The 20,097-nt window shown below is 48.0% G+C and overlaps 1 protein-coding gene and 1 long non-coding RNA gene across 4 annotated transcripts; one reads left to right on the top strand and one right to left on the bottom strand.

Annotated features, from left to right (window-relative positions):
• The first annotated feature begins 9,801 nt into the window (after window positions 1-9,801).
• Window positions 9,802-10,361, top strand: LOC123732766 (uncharacterized). Of its 3 annotated transcripts, none has more exons than XR_006763399.1 (3): window positions 9,802-9,895; window positions 10,130-10,225; window positions 10,298-10,361. It is a non-coding gene; the product is annotated as an uncharacterized lncRNA (long non-coding RNA). The 3 variants fall into 3 exon arrangements; XR_006763398.1 differs by having other exon boundaries at window positions 9,844-9,927; window positions 10,298-10,359; XR_006763400.1 differs by lacking the exon at window positions 9,802-9,895 and adding an exon at window positions 9,928-10,023 and having other exon boundaries at window positions 10,298-10,359.
• A 136-nt stretch (window positions 10,362-10,497) lies between these two features.
• LOC123732765 (N-acetylglucosamine-6-sulfatase-like) lies at window positions 10,498-16,609 on the bottom strand. The gene is made up of 3 exons (XM_045712021.1): window positions 16,363-16,609; window positions 14,181-14,342; window positions 10,498-10,751 (listed from the first exon to the last, which is right to left on the bottom strand). The coding sequence occupies exons 1-2, from the start codon at window positions 16,531-16,533 to the stop codon at window positions 14,205-14,207; spliced, it is 309 nt and encodes a 102-aa protein (XP_045567977.1). The 5' UTR covers window positions 16,534-16,609; the 3' UTR covers window positions 10,498-10,751; window positions 14,181-14,204.
• Window positions 16,610-20,097: the final 3,488 nt, after the last annotated feature.

Raw genomic sequence — 20,097 nt, forward strand, 5'->3', positions numbered from 1 at the left:
CCCCTTAAAAGGTTTAGATATACTATTGTGAGTGGTTGTTCCACTGGATATCATAAAGGTGAATGCGCAAATTTGTAAGTAAGCTCTGGATACAGAGCGTCTGCTAAATGACTTAAATGTATTTTGTCCACCAATGTTTCTGCCACGTCTCTACGACCGAAACTGGATATCCAGGACAGCGATGAGACCAAAAGATTGTTTCTACAACAACAACAAGCAGGACTTACACGATCTTCTCAACATCCCGCGGGCCCGACATCCCGGGTTGACCGCCAAAAAGGAAGCGACGCTGAAGCGAAGAGCCGGATGCCTCGTCGGACCGCAGAGGCGAGTGATGGAGAGCTGCCGTTACCGTCAATATTACTGCGCCAGCGTGCAATCATTGGACAATAAATTAGACGCGAGTACGATCACGAATATCCTCTCCAACGGGACATCTAAAGCTGCAACATCTTATGTTTCACGAGGTCGTGGCTGAATGTCGACATGAATAATATTCAGCTGGCGGGATATACGCCATGCACCGGCTAGATAGAACAGCACACTCCGGGTAAGGCAGAGGGCAGTCTGTGTAAACAACATCTAAAGAAGTCTCTAGATTTTGCTCTCCCTGGCGTAGAGTATATTGTGATAAACTGCAGACCCCACTATTTGCCTTGAGAGTTTTCAGATATACTTTTTCGTGGCTGTTTTATTTACCACCTCAGACGGATGCTGGCACTGAGACCGCACTCAGCTGAGCTGTATAAAGAAATGAGCAAACGGGAAACCGCTCACCCAGAGGCGGCGCTCCTAGTGGCCGGAGACTTTAATGCAGGGAAGCTTAAATCAGTTCTACCAAATCTCTACCAGCGTGTTTAAATGTGCAACCAGAGGAAAAAACCTCTAGACCACCTGTACTCCACACAGAGAGACATTTACAAAGCTACTCCCTGCGCCCTCCATTTGGTAAAATCTGACCATAATTATATCCTCCTGATTCCTGCTAACAAGCAAAAACTAAAGCAGGAAGCACCAGTGACTCGGTCCAATAAAAAAAGTGGTCAGATGAAGCAAGATGCTAAGCTACAGGACTGTTTTGCTATCACAGACTGGAACATGTTCTGGGATTCTTCCGATGGCATTGAGGAGTACACCACATCAGTCCACTGGCTTCATCAATAAGCATCGAGGGCGTGCGTCCCCACAGTGACTGTGCGTACTACTCTACCCCAACCAGAAGCCATGGATTACAGGCAACATTAGCACTGAGCTAAAGGGTAGAGCTGCCGATTTCAATGTCGTGGGACTCTAACCGGAAGCTTATAAGAAATCCCGCTATGCCCTGCGACGAACCATCAAACAGACAAAGCGTCAATAAAGGACTAAGATCCAAATCGTACTACACGGCTCTGACGCTCGTCGAATGTTGGCAGGGCTTGCAAGCTATTACAACTACAAAGGCTGAAGCACAGCCGAGAGCTGCCCAGTGACACGGGCCCCTACCAGGCGGGCTAAATTACTTCTATGCTCGCTTGGGCAAGCAGCACTGAAGCTTGCGTGAGAGCATCGGCTGTTCTGGATGACTGTGTGATCATGCTCTCCATAGCCGTATGTGAGTAAGACCTTTAAACAGGTCAGCATTCACAAGACCTCAGGGCCAACGGATTACCAGGGCGTGTACTCGAGCATGTGCTGACCAGCTCCGGCAAAGTGTCGTCACTGACATTTTCAACCCCTCCTGTCTGAGTCTGTATGACCAGCATGTTTCAAGCAGACCACCATAGTCCCTGTGCCCAAAACACTAAGGTAACCTGCCTAAATGACTACCCGACCAGTAGCACTCACGCCTGCTGTAGCCTTGAAGTGCTTTGAAAGGCTGGTCATGGCTCACATCAACACCATTATCCCCGAAACCTAGAACCACTCCAACGTTTGCATACCTCCCCAACAGATCCACAGATGGCGCCTTAATCTCCATTTCACTCCACGCTGCCCTTTCCCACCTGTTGTATTCGGCATTTCACTGTGAGGTCTACTACACCTGTTGTATTCAGCATTTTCACTGTGAGGTCTACTACACCTGTTGTATTCAGCATTTCGCTGTGAGGTCTACTACGCCTGTTTGTATTCAGCATTTCACTGTGAGGTCTACTGCACCTGTTGTATTCAGCATTTCACTGCAAGGTCTACTACACCTGTTGTATTCCCAGCATTTCACTGTGAGGTCTACTACACCTGTTGTATTCAGCATTTCACTGTAAGGATCTCTACTACACCTGTTGTATTCAGCATTTCACTGTGAGGTCTACTACACCTGTTGTATTCAGCATTTCACTGTGAGGTCTACACCTGTTGTATTCAGCATTTCACTGTGGGGTCTACTACACCTGTTGTATTCAGCATTTCACTGTGAGGTCTACTACACCTGTTGTATTCAGCATTTCACTGTGAGGTCTACTACACCTGTTGTATTCAGCATTTTCACTGTGAGGTCTACTACACCTGTTGTATTCAGCATTTCACTGTAAGGTCTACTACACCTGTTGTATTCAGCATTTCACTGTGAGGTCTACTACACCTGTTGTATTCAGCATTTCACTGTGGTCTACTACACCTGTTGTTATTCAGCATTTCACTGTGAGGTCTACTACACCTGTTGTATTCAGCATTTCACTGTGGGTCTACACCTGTTGTATTCAGCATTTCACTGTGAGGTCTACTACACCTGTTGTATTCAGCATTTCACTGTGAGGTCTACTACACCTGTTGTATTCAGCATTTCACTGTTGGTCTACTACACCTGTTGTATTCAGCATTTCACTGTAAGGTCTACTACACCTGTTGTATTCAGCATTTCACTGTAGGGTCTACTTACACCTGCTTGTATTCAGCATTTCACTGTGAGGTCTACTACACCTGTTGTATTCAGCATTTCACCGTGAGGTCTACTACACCTGTTGTATTCAGCATTTCACTGTGAGGTCTACTACACCTGTTGTATTCAGCATTTCACTGTGGGGTCTACTACACCTGTTGTATTCAGCATTTCACTGTGAGGTCTACTACACCTGTTGTATTCAGCATTTCACTGTGAGGTCTACTACACCTGTTGTATTCAGCATATCACTGTGGGGTCTACTACACCTGTTGTATTCAGCATTTCACTGTGAGGTCTACTACACCTGTTGTATTCAGCATTTCACTGTAAGGTCTACTACACCTGTTGTATTCAGCATTTCACTGTGAGGTCTATTACACCTGTTGTATTCAGCATTTCACTGTAAGGTCTACTACACCTGTTGTATTCAGCATTTCACTGTAGAGGTCTACTACACCTGTTGTATTCAGCATTTCACTGTGAGGTCTACTACACCTGTTGTATTCAGCATTTCACTGTGAGGTCTACTACACCTGTTGTATTCAGCATTTCACTGTGGGTCTACTACACCTGTTGTATTCAGCATTTCACTGTGGGGTCTACTACACCTGTTGTATTCAGCATTTCACTGTGAGGTCTACTACACCTGTTGTATTCAGCATTTCACTGTGGGGTCTACTACACCTGTTGTATTCAGCATTTCACTCGTAGGGTCTACTACACCTGTTGTATTCAGCATTTCACTGTAAGGTCTACTACACCTGTTGTATTCAGCATTTCACTGTATGGTCTACTACACCTGTTGTATTCAGCATTTCACTGTGGTCTACTACACCTGTTGTATTCAGCATTTCACTGTGGGGTCTACTACACCTGTTGTATTCAGCATTTCACTGTGAGGTCTACTACACCTGCCTTGTATTCAGCATTTCACTGTAAGGTCTACTACACCTGTTGTATTCAGCATTTCACTGTGAGGTCTACTACACCTGTTGTATTCAGCATTTCACTGTGGGGGTCTACTACACCTGTTGTATTCAGCACGTGACAAATAAACTTTGATTTGATTTATAGGATCCATTTATTAAACATAAGAATGAGTGTGAGTTTTTGTCTCAACCCGTCGTTGGAAGTGACAAAGAGCTCTTACAGGGACCAGGGTACAAATAATAATAATAATAATAATATTATAATAATCAATAATTTAGCTCTTTATTTAACCATTTTACATATAAAACCTTATTTGTCCATCGTAAATTGTGAATAACTCACCACAGGTTAATGAGAAGGTTGTGCTTGAAAGGATGCACATAACTCTGTAATGTTGGGTTGTATTGGAAGAGTTCAGTCTCAAATCATTTCCACACACAGTCTGTGCCTGTGTTTAGTTTTCATGCTAGTGAGGGCCGAGAAACCACTCTCACATAGGTGCGTGGTTAAAGGGCATCAGTGTCTTAACTGCGTGATTTGCCAAGGCAGGATACTCTGAGCGCAGCCCTATCCAGAAATCTGGCAGTGGCTTCTGATTTTAAAGTACATTTTCACAGAACCGCTTGTTGCAATTTGGATGAGTCTCTCTTGTTCAGAAATATCGGTAAGTGGACTGGAGGCAGGGCATGAAAGGGATAGCGAATCCAGTTGTTTTGTGTCGAATCCGTTCGGGGAAAGTACCTGAAGTAATTGAGCACCCAACTCACTCAGGTGCTTCGCTATTTCACGTTTGACATTGTCGTAAACTTGAGTTCATTTACACACAAAGAAATCATACAATGATGGAAAGACCTGTGTGTTGTCCTTGTTAATGCAGACAAGAGAAGAGCTCCAACTTCTTAATCATAGCCTCCATTTTGTCCTGCACATTGAATATAGTTGAGGAGAGTCCCCTGTAATCCTAGATTCAGATCATTCAGGAGAGGAAAGACATCACCCAGATAGACCAGTCGTGTGAGGAACTCGTCATCATGTAAAGCGGTCAGACAAGTGAAAATTATGGTCAGTAAAGAGAACTTTTATCTCGTCTCTAAATTAAAAAAAACAACGTGTCAATACTTTGCCCCTTGATAACCAGCGTGTGTTAAGCGTACGTGGTCGCTGCCCCATATCGTTACATAATGCAGAAAATACTTGAGAGTTCCAGGGGCCTTTTGCGTTAACAAAGTTAACCATTTTCACTGTAGTGTCCAAAAACGTCTTGCAAGCTGTCAGTGTTCCCTTGGCACGGGAGCCCTCGGCGGATGCTGCAGTGGACCAAGTGGCTTGGGAGCAGCTGCTTGCAGGCGCGTTACCACTCCACTATGTCTCCCTGTCAGGGCTTTTACACCATCAGTACCAGATACCAACACATCTCAACCACCAAAGTCCATTTGACGTCACAAAGCTGTCAGTACTTTAAACATATCCTCTCATGTTGTCCTGGTTTCCAGAAGAGGATGTCTTCCTTAATTGACCCCCCCATAACGTCGCGGACCTATACCAGGAGCTGTACCAGGCCTGTTGACTCATCCATATACCAGGAGCTGTACCAGGCCTGTTGGCTCATCCATATACCAGGAGCTGTACCAGGCCGGCCCACGTCTGTTGACTCATCCATATACCAGGAGCTGTACCAGGCCTGTTAGCTCATCCATATACCAGGAGCTGTACCAGGCCTGTTAACTCATCCATATACCAGGAGCTGTACCAGGCCTGTTAGCTCATCCATATACCAGGCAGCTGTACCCAGGCCTGTTAACTCATCCATATACCAGGAGCTGTACCAGGCCTGTTAACTCATCCATATACCAAGAGCTGTACCAGGCCTGTTAACTCATCCATATACCAAGAGCTGTACCAGGCCTGTTAACTCATCCATATACCAGGAGCTGTAGCAGGCCTGTTAACTCATCCATATACCAGGAGCTGTACCAGGCCTGTTAACTCATCCATATACCAGGAGCTGTACCCAGGCCTGTTAACTCATCCATATACCAGAGCTGTACCAGGCCTGTTAACTCATCCATATACCAAGACTGACCAGGCCTGTTAACTCATCCATATACCAGGAGCTGTACCAGGCCTGTTAACTCATCCATATACCAGGAGCTGTACCAGGCCTGTTAACTCATCCATATACCAGGAGCTGTACCAGGCCTGTTAACTCATCCATATACCAAGCTGTACCAGGCCTGTTAACTCATCCATATACCAGGAGCTGTACCAGGCCTGTTAACTCATCCATATACCAGGAGCTGTACCAGGCCTGTTAACTCATCCATATACCAGGAGCTGTACCGGGCCTGTTTGGCTCATCCATATACCAGGAGCTGTACCAGGCCTGTTAACTCATCCATATACCAGGAGCTGTACCGGGCCTGTTAGCTCATCCATATACCAGGAGCTGTACCAGGCCTGTTAACTCATCCATATACCAGGAGCTGTACCAGGCCTGTTAGCTCCCGGGACAGGGATGAAATGTGTGTTTTAGTGGGCCTAAGATAACAACAAGTAGACTGTGATTGACCCGACCTAGGGGACTTTGGTATCTTAGAGAAGAAGGGAGTAACCCTAAAGTTTCCTCTAATCTCGGGAGAACGGAAACAGACAGCGCTGGGTCGTGATTAACAGTGGTGGGATACCACTCACCTACTGTTCGTGTGGAGGTATGTGCGTGGGATATCTGCTGTTACGTGCGGAGGTATGTGCGTGGGATATCTACTGTTCGTGTGGAGGTATGTGCGTAGATATCTACTGTTTGTGTGTTGGAGTATGTGCGTAGGATATCTACTGTTTGTGTGGAGATATGTGCGTGGGATATCTACTGTGGGGGTGTGGAGGTATGTGCGTAGGATATCTACTGTTTGTGTGGAGGTATGTGCGTAGGATATCTACTGTTTGTGTGTAGGATATCTACTGTTCGTGTGGAGGTATGTGCGTAGGATATCTACTGTTCGTGTGGAGGTATGTGTCGTAGGATATCTACTGTTACGTGTGGAGGTATGTGCGTAGGATATCTACTGTTCGGTGTGGAGGTATGTGTAGATATCTACTGTTTGTGTGTAGATATCTACTGTTGGTGATATGTGCGTGGGATATCTACTGTTCGGTGGAGGTATGTGTAGGATATCTGCTGTTCGTGTGGGGTAATGTGCGTGGATATCTACTGTTCGTGTGGAGGTATGTGCGTAGGATATCTACTGTTTGTGTGTAGGATATCTACTGTTGTGTGGAGGTATGTGCGTAGGATATCTACTGTTTGTGCGTAGATATCTACTGTTCGTGTGTGGAGGTATGTGGTGGGATATCTACTGTTTGTGTGTAGGATATCTACTGTTCGGTAATGGAGGTATGTGCGTAGATATCTACTGTTTGTGTGGAGGTATGTGCGTAGGATATCTACTGTTTGTGTGGAGGCCCATGTGCGTGGGATATCTACTGTTTGTGTGGAGGTATGTGCGTGGGATATCTACTGTTTGTGTGGAGGTATGTGCGTAGGATATCTACTGTTTGTGTGGGAGAGGTATGTGCGTGGATATCTACTGTTTGTGTGGAGTATGTGCGTGGATATCTACTGTTTGTGTGGAGGTATGTGCGTAGGATATCTACTGTTCGTGTGTGGGGTATGTGCGTGGGATATCTACTGTTCGTGTGAGGTATGTGCTGGATATCTACTGTTCGTGTGGAGGTATGTGCGTAGGATATCTACTGTTCGTGTGGAGGATGTGCGTAATATCTACTGTTCGTGTGGAGGTATGTGCGTAGGATATCTACTGTTCGTGTGGAGGTATGTGCGTAGGATATCTACTGTTTGTGTGGAGGTTGTGCGTAGGATATCTACTGTTTGTGTGGAGGTATGTGCGTAGGATATCTACTGTTTGTGTGGAGGTATGTGCGGAGGATATCTACTGTTTGTGTGGAGGTATGTGCGTAGGATATCTACTGTTTGTGTGTAGGATATCTACTGTTCGCGTGGAGTATGTCGTAGGATATCTACTGTTCGTGTGGAGGTATGTGCGTAGGATATCTACTGTTTGTGTGTAGGATATCTACTGTTCGCGTGGAGGTATGTGCGTAGGATATCTACTGTTTGTGTGGAGGTATGTGTGTAAGTGGAGCATTAAATTAATGTCTTTGTATAATGGACTTCGAACGTTCTCTGAATAAACTGTACAAGACGTTTTGCAGAAAGCTCAGTCCTTTGCCTAATTATTCTTAACCCAGTGTCTTACAAACCTTGGGGATTAGTCAAGGCTTATTGATTGTTAATTTTTATCATTGGGATAGAAAATTCCACTGACAAAAGATCAGTGATATAATCAGATAACTGATCAGAGTTATATAATCAATAAGAAACTATCTGGAATTACAAACACACAACGTTGCGTTGGGCTGAAAATCTCTGACCGAACAGCCATGGCAGCACATCAGAAGATATTCAGTTAAAGGCCCCCAGTGTCCCTGACCCCCAGTCTCCCTGAACCCCCCAGTCTCCCTGACCCCCCTCCAGTCTCCCTGACCCCCCAGTGTCCCTGACCCCCAGTGTCCCTGACCCCCCCCAGACCCCGGCCAGTTATATTTCTCAGGTCTGTAAATATGTTCAAATGATGCCACAACAGTAAATATCCAGTGATCTGTTATAGTATCGGGGACAGTGACACATGTTGTGTTGTTTTGTCTCTGTACTGCAACACTTTGGATTTGAAATGATACAAGGACTACGGAGGTTAGAAGTGCAGACTGTCAGCTTTAATTTCAGGGTATTTTCATCCACATCAGGTAAACCGTTTAGAAATTACACCACTTTTTGTACATAAGTCCCCACACATTTTAAGGGACCAAAGTATTGGGACAAATTCACTTGTGTGTATTAAAATAGTAAAAAGCCAAGTATTTTGTCCCATATTCTTAGAACACAGTGAATACATGACGCTGGTGACTTTATAATACTTGGATGTATTTGGTTGTAATTTCAGATTATTTTGTGCCTAATAGAAATTAAACAGTAAATATAAAAGGTAATTGTGGAGTCACTTTAACCTTAAATAAGAATATAATGTTTCTAAACACTTCTACATTAAATGTGGATTAATTCAGGATTATCACGGTAACATCCACATTAATGTAGAAGCGTTTAGAAACAATCTGTTCTTATTTACAATAACAGTGACTCCAAAATGGCCTGTTTTAGTCCTATTGGGAGAAAGAGGAACAGGTTTCTAGTCCTACTGGGAGAAAGAGGAACAGGTTTCTAGTCCTACTGGGAGAAAGAGGAACAGGTTTCTAGTCCTACTGGGAGAAAGAGAACAGGTTTCTAGTCCTACTGGGAGAAAGAGGAACAGGTTTCTAGTCCTACTGGGAGAAAGAGGAACAGGTTTCTAGTCCTACTGGGAGAAAGAGGAACAGGTTTCTAGTCCTATTGGGAGAAAGAGGAACAGGTTTCTAGTCCTACTGGGAGAAAGAGGAACAGGTTTCTAGTCCTACTGGGAGAAAGAGGAACAGGTTTCTAGTCCTACTGGGAGAAAGAGGAACAGGTTTCTAGTCCTACTGGGAGAAAGAGGCATAACAGCTATGGTTTCTAGTCCTACTGGAAGAAAGAGGAACAGGTTTCTAGTCCTACTGGGGAGAAAGAGGAACAGGTTTCTAGTCCTACTGGGAGAAAGAGGAACAGGTTTCTAGTCCTACTGGGAGAAAGAGGAACAGGTTTCTAGTCCTACTGGGAGAAAGAGGCATAACAGCTATGGTTTCTAGTCCTACTGGAAGAAAGAGGAACAGGTTTCTAGTCCTACTGGGAGAAAGAGGAACAGGTTTCTAGTCCTACTGGGAGAAAGAGGAACAGGTTTCTAGTCCTACTGGGAGAAAGAGGAACAGGTTTCTAGTCCTACTGGGAGAAAGAGGAACAGGGTTTCTAGTCCTACTGGGAGAAAGAGGAACAGGTTTCTAGTCCTATTGGGAGAAAGAGGAACAGGTTTCTAGTCCTACTGGGAGAAGAGGAACAGGTTTCTAGTCCTACTGGGAGAAAGAGGAACAGGTTTCTAGTCCTACTGGGAGAAAGAGGAACAGGTTTCTAGTCCTATTGGGAGAAAGAGGAACAGGTTTCTAGTCCTATTGGGAGAAAGAGGAACAGGTTTCTAGTCCTACTGGGAGAAAGAGGAACAGGTTTCTAGTCCTACTGGGAGAAAGAGGAACAGGTTTCTAGTCCTACTGGGGAGAAAGAGGCATAACAGCTATGGTTTCTAGTCCTACTGGAAGAAAGAGGAACAGGTTTCTAGTCCTACTGGGAGAAAGAGGGAACAGGTTTCTAGTCCTACTGGGAGAAAGAGGAACAGGTTTCTAGTCCTACTGGGAGAAAGAGGAACAGGTTTCTAGTCCTACTGGGAGAAAGAGGAACAGGTTTCTAGTCCTACTGGGAGAAAGAGGCATAACAGCTATGGTTTCTAGTCCTACTGGAAGAAAGAGGAACAGGTTTCTAGTCCTACTGGGAGAAAGAGGAACAGGTTTCTAGTCCTACTGGGAGAAAGAGGAACAGGTTTCTAGTCCTACTGGGGAGAAAGAGGAACAGGTTTCTAGTCCTACTGGGAGAAAGAGGCACAGGTTTCTAGTCCTACTGGGGAGAAAGAGGCACAGGTTTCTAGTCCTACTGGGAGGAAGCGGAACAGGGTTTCTAGTCCGACTGTAGCCGGTCAAGACTTGTTAATGATTTGAAAAGCAGCTGATTTGAGGTAATTGATTTTCCTCACGTAATTAGACACAACATGTCTTAGAATAACCAATCAATGGTGACACTGTGTGTGTACACACACACACACACACACACACACACACACACACACACTCTCCTCCTGCTCTTCAGGCCCGTCTCGGACCGCTGATCCGCCGCCTCCTGTTACTGAACATCAGCTGAGGGTCAAACGCAAACCTGAGAGAGAGGGGAGAGGGTTATAGCTGGGTGGTCTGGGAGAGGGAGAGGGTTAGAGCTGGGTGGTCTGGAGAGAGGAGAGGGTTAGAGCTGGGTGGTCTGGGGAGAGGAGAGGGTTAGAGCTGGGTGGTCTGGGGAGAGGAGAACAGAGAGCTGGGTGGTCTGGGGGAGAGGAGAACAGAGAGCTGGGTGGTCTGGGGAGAGGGGAGAACAGAGAGCTGGGTGGTCTGGGGAGAGGAGAGGGTTATAGCTGGGTGGTCTGGGGAGAGAGAGAGGGTTAGAGCTGGGTGGTCTGGGGAGAGGAGAACAGAGAGCTGGGTGGTCTGGGGAGAGGAGAGGGTTATAGCTGGGTGGTCTGGAGAGGAGAGGGTTATAGCTGGGTGGTCTGGAGAGAGGGAGAGGGTTAGAGCTGGGTGGTCTGGAGAGAGGAGAGGGTTATAGCTGGGTGGTCTGGAGAGAGGAGAACAGAGAGCTGGGTGGTCTGGGGGAGAGGAGAGGGTTAGAGCTGGGGTGGTCTGGAGAGAGGAGAACGGAGAGCTGGGTGGTCTGGAGAGAGGAGAACAGAGAGCTGGGTGGTCTGGGGAGAGGAGAGGGTTATAGCTGGGTGGTCTGGAGAGAGGAGAGGGTTAGGAGCTGGGTGGTCTGGGGAGAGGAGAGGGTTAGAGCTGGGTGGTCTGGGGAGAGGAGAACAGAGAGCTGGGTGGTCTGGAGAGAGGAGAGGGTTAGAGCTGGGTGGTCTGGGGAGAGGAGAGGGGTTAGAGCTGGGTGGTCTGGAGAGAGGAGAACAGAGAGCTGGGTGGTCTGGGGAGAGGAGAGGGTTAGAGCTGGGTGGTCTGGGGAGAGGAGAGGGTTAGAGCTGGGTGGTCTGGGGAGAGGAGAACAGAGAGCTGGGTGGTCTGGAGAGAGGAGAGGGTTAGAGCTGGGTGGTCTGGGGAGAGGAGAGGGTTAGAGCTGGGTGGTCTGGGGAGAGGAGAGGGTTAGAGCTGGGTGGTCTGGAGAGAGGAGAACAGAGAGCTGGGTGGTCTGGAGAGAGGGAGAGGGTTAGAGCTGGGTGGTCTGGGGAGAGGAGAGGGTTAGAGCTGGGTGGTCTGGGGAGAGGGGAGAGGGTTAGAGCTGGGTGGTCTGGAGAGAGGAGAGGGTTAGAGCTGGGTGGTCTGGAGAGAGGAGAACAGAGAGCTGGGTGGTCTGGGGAGAGGAGAGGGTTAGAGCTGGGTGGTCTGGGGAGAGGAGAGGGTTAGAGCTGGGTGGTCTGGGGAGAGGGAGAACAGAGAGCTGGGTGGTCTGGAGAGAGGAGAGGGTTGGAGCTGGGTGGTCTGGGGAGGGGAGAGGGTTAGAGCTGGGTGGTCTGGGGAGAGAGAGGGTTAGAGCTGGGTGGTCTGGAGAGAGGAGAACAGAGAGCTGGGTGGTCTGGAGAGAGGAGAGGGTTAGAGCTGGGTGGTCTGGGAGAGAGGAGAGGGTTAGAGCTGGGTGGTCTGGGGAGAGGAGAGGGTTAGAGCTGGGTGGTCTGGGAGAGGAGAGGGTTAGAGCTGGGTGGTCTGGAGAGAGGAGAACAGAGAGCTGGGTGGTCTGGAGAGAGGAGAACAGAGAGCTGGGTGGTCTGGGGAGAGGAGAGGGTTATAGCTGGGTGGTCTGAGAGAGAGGAGAGGGTTAGAGCTGGGTGGTCTGGGGAGAGGAGAGGGTTAGAGCTGGGTGGTCTGGGGAGAGGGAGAACAGAGAGCTGGGTGGTCTGGAGAGAGAGGAGAGGGTTAGAGCTGGGTGGTCTGGGGAGAGGAGAACAGAGAGCTGGGTGGTCTGGGGAGAGGAGAGGGTTAGAGCTGGGTGGTCTGGGGAGAGGAGAGGGTTATAGCTGGGTGGTCTGGAGAGAGGAGAGGGTTATAGCTGGGTGGTCTGGGGAGAGGAGGGGGTTATAGCTGGGTGGTCTGGAGAGAGGGAGAACAGAGAGCTGGGTGGTCTGGAGAGAGGAGAGGGTTAGAGCTGGGTGGTCTGGGGAGAGGAGAGGGTTAGAGCTGGGTGGTCTGGGGAGAGGAGAGGGTTAGAGCTGGGTGGTCTGGGGAGAGGAGAACAGAGAGCTGGGTGGTCTGGGAGAGGGAGAACAGAGAGCTGGGTGGTCTGGGGAGAGGAGAGGGTTAGAGCTGGGTGGTCTGGAGAGAGGAGAGGGTTAGAGCTGGGTGGTCTGGAGAGAGGAGAACAGAGAGCTGGGTGGTCTGGAGAGAGGAGAGGGTTATAGCTGGGTGGTCTGGAGAGAGGAGAGGGTTATAGCTGGGTGGTCTGGGGAGAGGAGAACAGAGAGCTGGGTGGTCTGGAGAGAGAAGAACAGAGAGCTGGGTGGTCTGGGGAGAGGGAGAGGGTTAGAGCTGGGTGGTCTGGGGAGAGGAGAGGGTTAGAGCTGGGTGGTCTGGGGAGAGGAGAGGGTTAGAGCTGGGTGGTCTGGAGAGAGGAGAGGGTTAGAGCTGGGTGGTCTAAAGAGAGAGGAGAACAGAGAGCTGGGTGGTCTGGAGAGAGGAGAGGGTTAGAGCTGGGTGGTCTGGGGAGAGGAGAACAGAGAGCTGGGTGGTCTGGGGAGAGGAGAGGGTTAGAGCTGGGTGGTCTGGGGAGAGGAGAGGGTTATAGCTGGGTGGTCTGGAGAGAGGGAGAGGGTTAGAGCTGGGTGGTCTGGGGAGAGGAGAGGGTTAGAGCTGGGTGGTCTGGGGAGAGGGAGAGGGTTATAGCTGGGTGGTCTGGGGAGAGGAGAACAGAGAGCTGGGTGGTCTGGGGAGAGAGAGAGGGTTAGAGCTGGGTGGTCTGGGGAGAGGAGAGGGTTATAGCTGGGTGGTCTGGAGAGAGGAGAGGGTTAGAGCTGGGTGGTCTGGAGAGGAGAGGGTTAGAGCTGGGTGGTCTGGGGAGAGGAGAGGGTTATAGCTGGGTGGTCTGGAGAGAGGAGAGGGTTAGAGCTGGGTGGTCTGGAGAGAGGAGAGGGTTATAGCTGGGTGGTCTGGAGAGAGGAGAACAGAGAGCTGGGTGGTCTGGAGAGAGGAGAGGGTTAGAGCTGGGTGGTCTGGAGAGAGGAGAACAGAGAGCTGGGTGGTCTGGAGAGAGGAGAGGGTTATAGCTGGGTGGTCTGGGGAGAGGAGAGGGTTAGAGCTGGGTGGTCTGAGGAGAGGAGAGGGTTAGAGCTGGGTGGTCTGGAGAGAGAGGAGAACAGAGAGCTGGGTGGTCTGGGGAGAGGAGAGGGTTAGAGCTGGGTGGTCTGGGGAGAGGAGAGGGTTATAGCTGGGTGGTCTGGGGAGAGGAGAGGGTTAGAGCTGGGTGGTCTGGAGAGGGAGAGGGTTAGAGCTGGGTGGTCTGGGGAGAGGAGAACAGAGAGCTGGGTGGTCTGGGGAGAGGAGAGGTTTAAAGCTGGGTGGTCTGGGGGAGAGGATTGGGTTAAACCTGGGTGGTTAGTCAGTGTACCGTGCGTCGTAGACCCCAGGGGTCCTACAGGACTGTCCAGAACAGGGACTGCAGCATCATCAGCCTGTGGTTCATCTTCTCCAGAACCTCCTGGTCGATGGTCTTCGCCCGGTTAATGAGCTGGTAGGGGTCTACTGTCATGTTATAGACCTCCACAAACACCTGGTGAACACACAGAGAGAGAGTTAGTTATTACTAATGACCTGGTAGGAATCTACTGTCATGTTATACACCTGGTGAACACAGAGAGAGAGAGTTAGTTATTACTAATGACCTGGTAGGAATCTACTGTCATGTTATAGACCTCCACAAACACCTGGTGAACACAAGAGAGAGAGTTAGTTATTACTAATGACCTGGTAGGGGTCTACTGTCATGTTATAGACCTCCACAAACACCTGGTGAACACAGAGAGAGAGTTAGTTATTACTAATGACCTGGTAGGAGTCAACTGTCATGTTATACACCTCCACAAACACCTGGTGAACACAGAGAGAGAGAGTTAGTTATTACTAATGACCTGGTAGGAATCTACTGTCATGTTATACACCTGGTGAACACAGAGAGAGAGAGTTAGGGGTCCCCATTCAGACTGGCCACCATGAGAGAGAGAGTTAGGGGTCCCCATTCAGACTGGCCACCATGAGAGAGAGAGTTAGGGGTCCCCATTCAGACTGGCCACCATGAGAGAGAGAGTTAGGGGTCCCCATTCAGACTGGCCACCATGAGAGAGAGAGTTAGGGGTCCCCATTCAGACTGGCCACCATAGAGAGAGAGAGTTAGGGGTCCCCATTCAGACTGGCCACCATGAGAGAGAGTTAGGGGTCCCCATTCAGACTGGCCACCATGAGAGAGGAGTTAGGGTCCCCATTCAGACTGGCCACCATGAGAGAGAGAGTTAGGGGTCCCCCATTCAGACTGGCCACCATGAGAGAGAGAGTTAGGGGGTCCCCATTCAGACTGGCCACCATGAGAGAGAGTTAGGGGTCCCCATTCAGACTGGCCACCATGAGAGAGAGAGTTAGGGGTCCCCATTCAGACTGGCCACCATGAGAGACAGAGTTAGGGGTCCCCATTCAGACTGGCCACCATGAGAGAGAGAGTTAGGGGTCCCCATTCAGACTGGCCACCATGAGAGAGAGAGAGTTAGGGGTCCCCATTCAGACTGGCCACCATGAGAGAGAGAGTTAGGGGTCCCCATTCAGACTGGCCACCATAGAGAGAGAGAGTTAGGGGGTCCCCATTCAGACTGGCGTCCATGAGAGAGAGAGTTAGGGGTCCCCATTCAGACTGGCCACCATGAGAGAGAGAGTTAGGGGTCCCCATTCAGACTGGCCACCATGAGAGAGAGAGTTAGGGGTCCCCATTCAGACTGGCCACCATGAGAGACAGAGTTAGGGGTCCCCATTCAGACTGGCCACCATGAGAGAGAGAGTTAGGGGTCCCCATTCAGACTGGCCACCATGAGAGAGAGAGTTAGGGGTCCCCATTCAGACTGGCCACCATGAGAGAGAGAGTTAGGGGTCCCCATTCAGACTGGCCACCATGAGAGAGAGAGTTAGGGGTCCCCATTCAGACTGGCGTCCATGAGAGAGAGTTAGGGGTCCCCATTCAGACTGGCCACCATGAGAGAGAGAGTTAGGGGTCCCCATTCAGACTGGCCACCATGAGAGAGAGAGTTGGGGTCCCCCTTCAGACTGGCCACCATGAGAGAGGAGAGTTAGGGGTCCCCATTCAGACTGGCCACCAAGAGAGAGAGTTAGGGGTCCCCATTCAGACTGACGTCCATGAGAGAGAGAGTTAGGGGTCCCCATTCAGACTGGTCACCATGAGAGAGAGTTAGGGTCCCCATTCAGACTGGCGTCCATGAGAGAGAGAGTTAGGGGTCCCCATTCAGACTGGCGTCCATGAGAGAGAGAGTTAGGGTCCCCATTCAGACTGGCGTCCATGAGAGAGAGAAGTTAGGGGTCCCCATTCAGACTGGCGTCCATGAGAGAGAGAGTTAGGTCCCCATTCAGACTGGCGTCCATGAGAGAGAGTTAGGGGTCCCCATTCAGACTGGCATCCATGTTGAGCCTCCCCATAGCAGTAAAGCAGGTCAGTTCATTGTATTTCTACGGGTGAGACAGGTTATCCACCTCCGTAACACACAGAGACGTGGTGACTAAAACGCTTCTCTCACCTCGTTGTCGTCGAACTCGCAGTACTGGATGTCGGCGGAGGGTGCGACGGTACGAACACAGGCGTACGTGTTGTTGAAGGAATCCTCACACACACAGTGGGAAACATTCAGAGACCCCGGGACCGAGCAGCGGACAGGCTGGATCAGCCACGTTAGATCCCTCCCCTTCATACTCCACCAGGAAGTCCGTTCTCCACGTCGTGCTGTTCACAGATCCCTCCTGACACAGAGAATACAACACAGTATTCACATTAATACCGGTTAAATACTGATCCTTCCTGATACAGACAGGCTACTAGGCTACTAGGCTACTAGGCTGCGTTGCGCTAGGCTACTAGGCTGCGTTGTGCTAGGCTGCGTTGTGCTAGGCTGCGTTGTGCTAGGCTGCGTTGTGCTAGGCTGCGTTGTGCTAGGCTACTAGGCTGCGTTGTGCTAGGCTACTAGGCTGCGTTGTGCTAGGCTACTAGGCTGCGTTGTGCTAGGCTACTAGGCTGCGTTGTGCTAGGCTACTAGGCTGCGTTGTGCTAGGCTACGTTGTGCTAGGCTACGTTGTGCTAGGCTACTAGGCTGCGTTGTGCTAGGCTGCGTTGTGCTAGGCTGCGTTGTGCTAGGATGCTAGGCTGCATTACGCTAGGCTAATAGGCGGCGTTGTGCTAGGATGCTAGGCTGTGTTGTGCTAGGCTACTAGGCGGCGTTGTGCTAGGCTACTAGGCTGCGTTGTGCTAGGCTACTAGGCTGCGTTGTGCTAGGCTACGTTATGCTAGGCTACGTTATGCTAGGCTACTAGGCGGCGTTGTGCTAGGCTACTAGGCGGCGTTGTGCTAGGCTAATAGGCGGCGTTGTGCTAAGCTAATAGGCGGCGTTGTGCTAGGCTTAATAGGCGCGTTGTGCTAAGCTAATAGGCGGCGTTGTGCTAGGCTAATAAGCGGCGTTGTGCTAGGCTAATAGGCGGCGTTATGCTAGGCTAATAGGCTCACGTTGTACTAGGCTGCGTTGTGCTAGGCTACTAGGCTGCGTTGTGTAGGCCACTAGGCGGCTTGTGCTAAGCCACTAGGCGGCGTTGTGCAAGCCACTGGGCGGCGTTGTGCTAGGCTACTAGGCGGCGTTGTGCTAGGCTACTAGGCGGCGTTGTGCTAGGCTACTAGGCGGGCGTTGTGCTAGGCTACTAGGCGGCGTTGTGCTAGGCTACTATGCGGCGTTGTGCTAGGCTACTAGGCTGCGTTGTGCTAGGCTACTAGGCGTTATATATAGTATAGTGTGTTCTGGCTACTAGGTGGTATATATAGTATGTGTGTTCTGGCTACTAGGTGGTATATATGTATAGTATAGTGTGTTCTGGCTACTAGGTGGTATACATAGTATAGTGTGTTCTGGCTACTAGGTGGTATATATAGTATAGTATAGTGTGTTCTGGCTACTAGGTGTTATATATAGTATAGTGTGTTCTGGCTACTAGGTGGTATATATAGTATAGTGTGTTCTGGCTACTAGGTGGTATATATAGTATAGTGTGTTCTGGCTACTAGGCGGTATATATAGGTATAGTGTGTTCTGGCTACTAGGCGTTATATATAGTATAGTGTGTTCTGGCTACTAGGTGGTATATATAGTATAGTGTGTTCTGGCTACTAGGTGGTTATATAGTATAGTGTGTTCTGGCTACTAGGTGGTATATATAGTATAGTGTGTTCTGGCTACTAGGTGGTATATATAGTATAGTGTGTTCTGGCTACTAGGTGGTATATATAGTATAGTATAGTGTGTTCTGGCTACTAGGTGGTATATATAGTATAGTGTGTTCTTGGCTACTAGGTGGTATATATAGTATAGTGTGTTCTGGCTACTAGGTGGTATATATAGTATAGTATAGTGTGTTCTGGCTACTAGGTGGTATATATAGTATAGTGTGTTCTGGCTACTAGGTGGTATATATAGTATAGTATAGTGTGTTCTGGCTACTAGGTGGTATATATAGTATAGTATAGTGTGTTCTGGCTACTAGGTGGTATATATGTTATAGTGTGTTCTGGCTACTAGGTGGTATATAGTATAGTATAGTGTGTTCTGGCTACTAGGTGTTATATATAGTATAGTGTGTTCTGGCTACTAGGTGGTATATATAGGTATAGTATAGTGTGTTCTGGCTACTAGGTGGTATATATAGTATAGTGTGTTCTGGCTACTAGGTGGTTATATAGTATAGTATAGTGTGTTCTGGCTACTAGGTGGTATATATAGTATAGTATAGTGTGTTCTGGCTACTAGGTGGTATATATAGTATAGTGTGTTCTGGCTACTAGGTGGTTATATAGTATAGTATAGTATAGTGTGTTCTGGCTACTAGGTGGTATATATAGTATAGTATAGTGTGTTCTGGCTACTAGGTGGTATATATAGTATAGTATAGTGTGTTCTGGCTACTAGGTGGTATATATAGTTAGTGTGTTCTGGCTACTAGGTGGTTATATAGTATAGTGTGTTCTAGCTACTAGGTGTTATATATATAGTATAGTGTGTTCTGGCTACTAGGCGTTATATATAGTATAGTGTGTTCTGGCTACTAGGTGGTATATAGTATAGTATAGTGTGTTCTGGCTACTAGGTGTTATATAGTTAGTGTGTTCTGGCTACTAGGTGTTATATATAGTATAGTGTGTTCTGGCTACTAGGTGGTATATATAGTATAGTGTGTTCTGGCTACTAGGTGGTATATATAGTATAGTATAGTGTGTTCTGCAATACTAGGTGGTATATATAGTATAGTGTGTTCTGGCTACTAGGTGGTATATATAGTATAGTGTGTTCTGGCTACTAGGTGGTATATATAGTATAGTATAGTGTGTTCTGGCTACTAGGTGGTCTATATAGTATAGTGTGTTCTGGCTACTAGGTGGTATATATAGTATAGTATAGTGTGTTCTGGCTACTAGGTGGTATATATAGTATAGTATAGTGTGTTCTGGCTACTAGGTGGTATATATAGTATAGTGTGTTCTGGCTACTGGTGGTATATATATAGTATAGTATAGTGTGTTCTGGCTACTAGGTGTTATATATAGTATAGTGTGTTCTGGCTACTAGGTGGTATATATAGTATAGTATAGTGTGTTCTGGCTACTAGGTGGTATATATAGTATATGTGTGTTCTGGCTACTAGGTGGTATATATAGTATAGTATAGTGTGTTCTGGCTACTAGGTGGTATATATAGTATAGTATAGTGTGTTCTGGCTACTAGGTGGTATATATAGTATAGTGTGTTCTGGCTACTAGGTGGTTATATAGTATAGTATAGTATAGTGTGTTCTGGCTACTAGGTGGTATATATAGTATAGTATAGTGTGTTCTGGCTACTAGGTGGTATATATAGTATAGTATAGTGTGTTCTGGCTACTAGGTGGTATATATAGTATAGTGTGTTCTGGCTACTAGGTGGTATATATAGTATAGTGTGTTCTGGCTACTAGGTGTTATATATATAGTATAGTGTGTTCTGGCTACTAGGCGATTATATATAGTATAGTGTGTTCTGGCTACTAGGTGGTATATATAGTATAGTATAGTGTGTTCTGGCTACTAGGTGTTATATATAGTATAGTGTGTTCTTGGCTACTAGGTGTTATATATAGTATAGTGTGTTCTGGCTACTAGGTGTTATATATAGTATAGTGTGTTCTGGCTACTAGGTGGTATATATAGTATAGTGTGTTCTGGCTACTAGGTGGTATATATAGTA

This window comes from Salmo salar, unplaced genomic scaffold, assembly GCF_905237065.1.
Source record: "Salmo salar unplaced genomic scaffold, Ssal_v3.1, whole genome shotgun sequence".
NCBI classification, from domain to species: domain Eukaryota; kingdom Metazoa; phylum Chordata; class Actinopteri; order Salmoniformes; family Salmonidae; genus Salmo; species Salmo salar.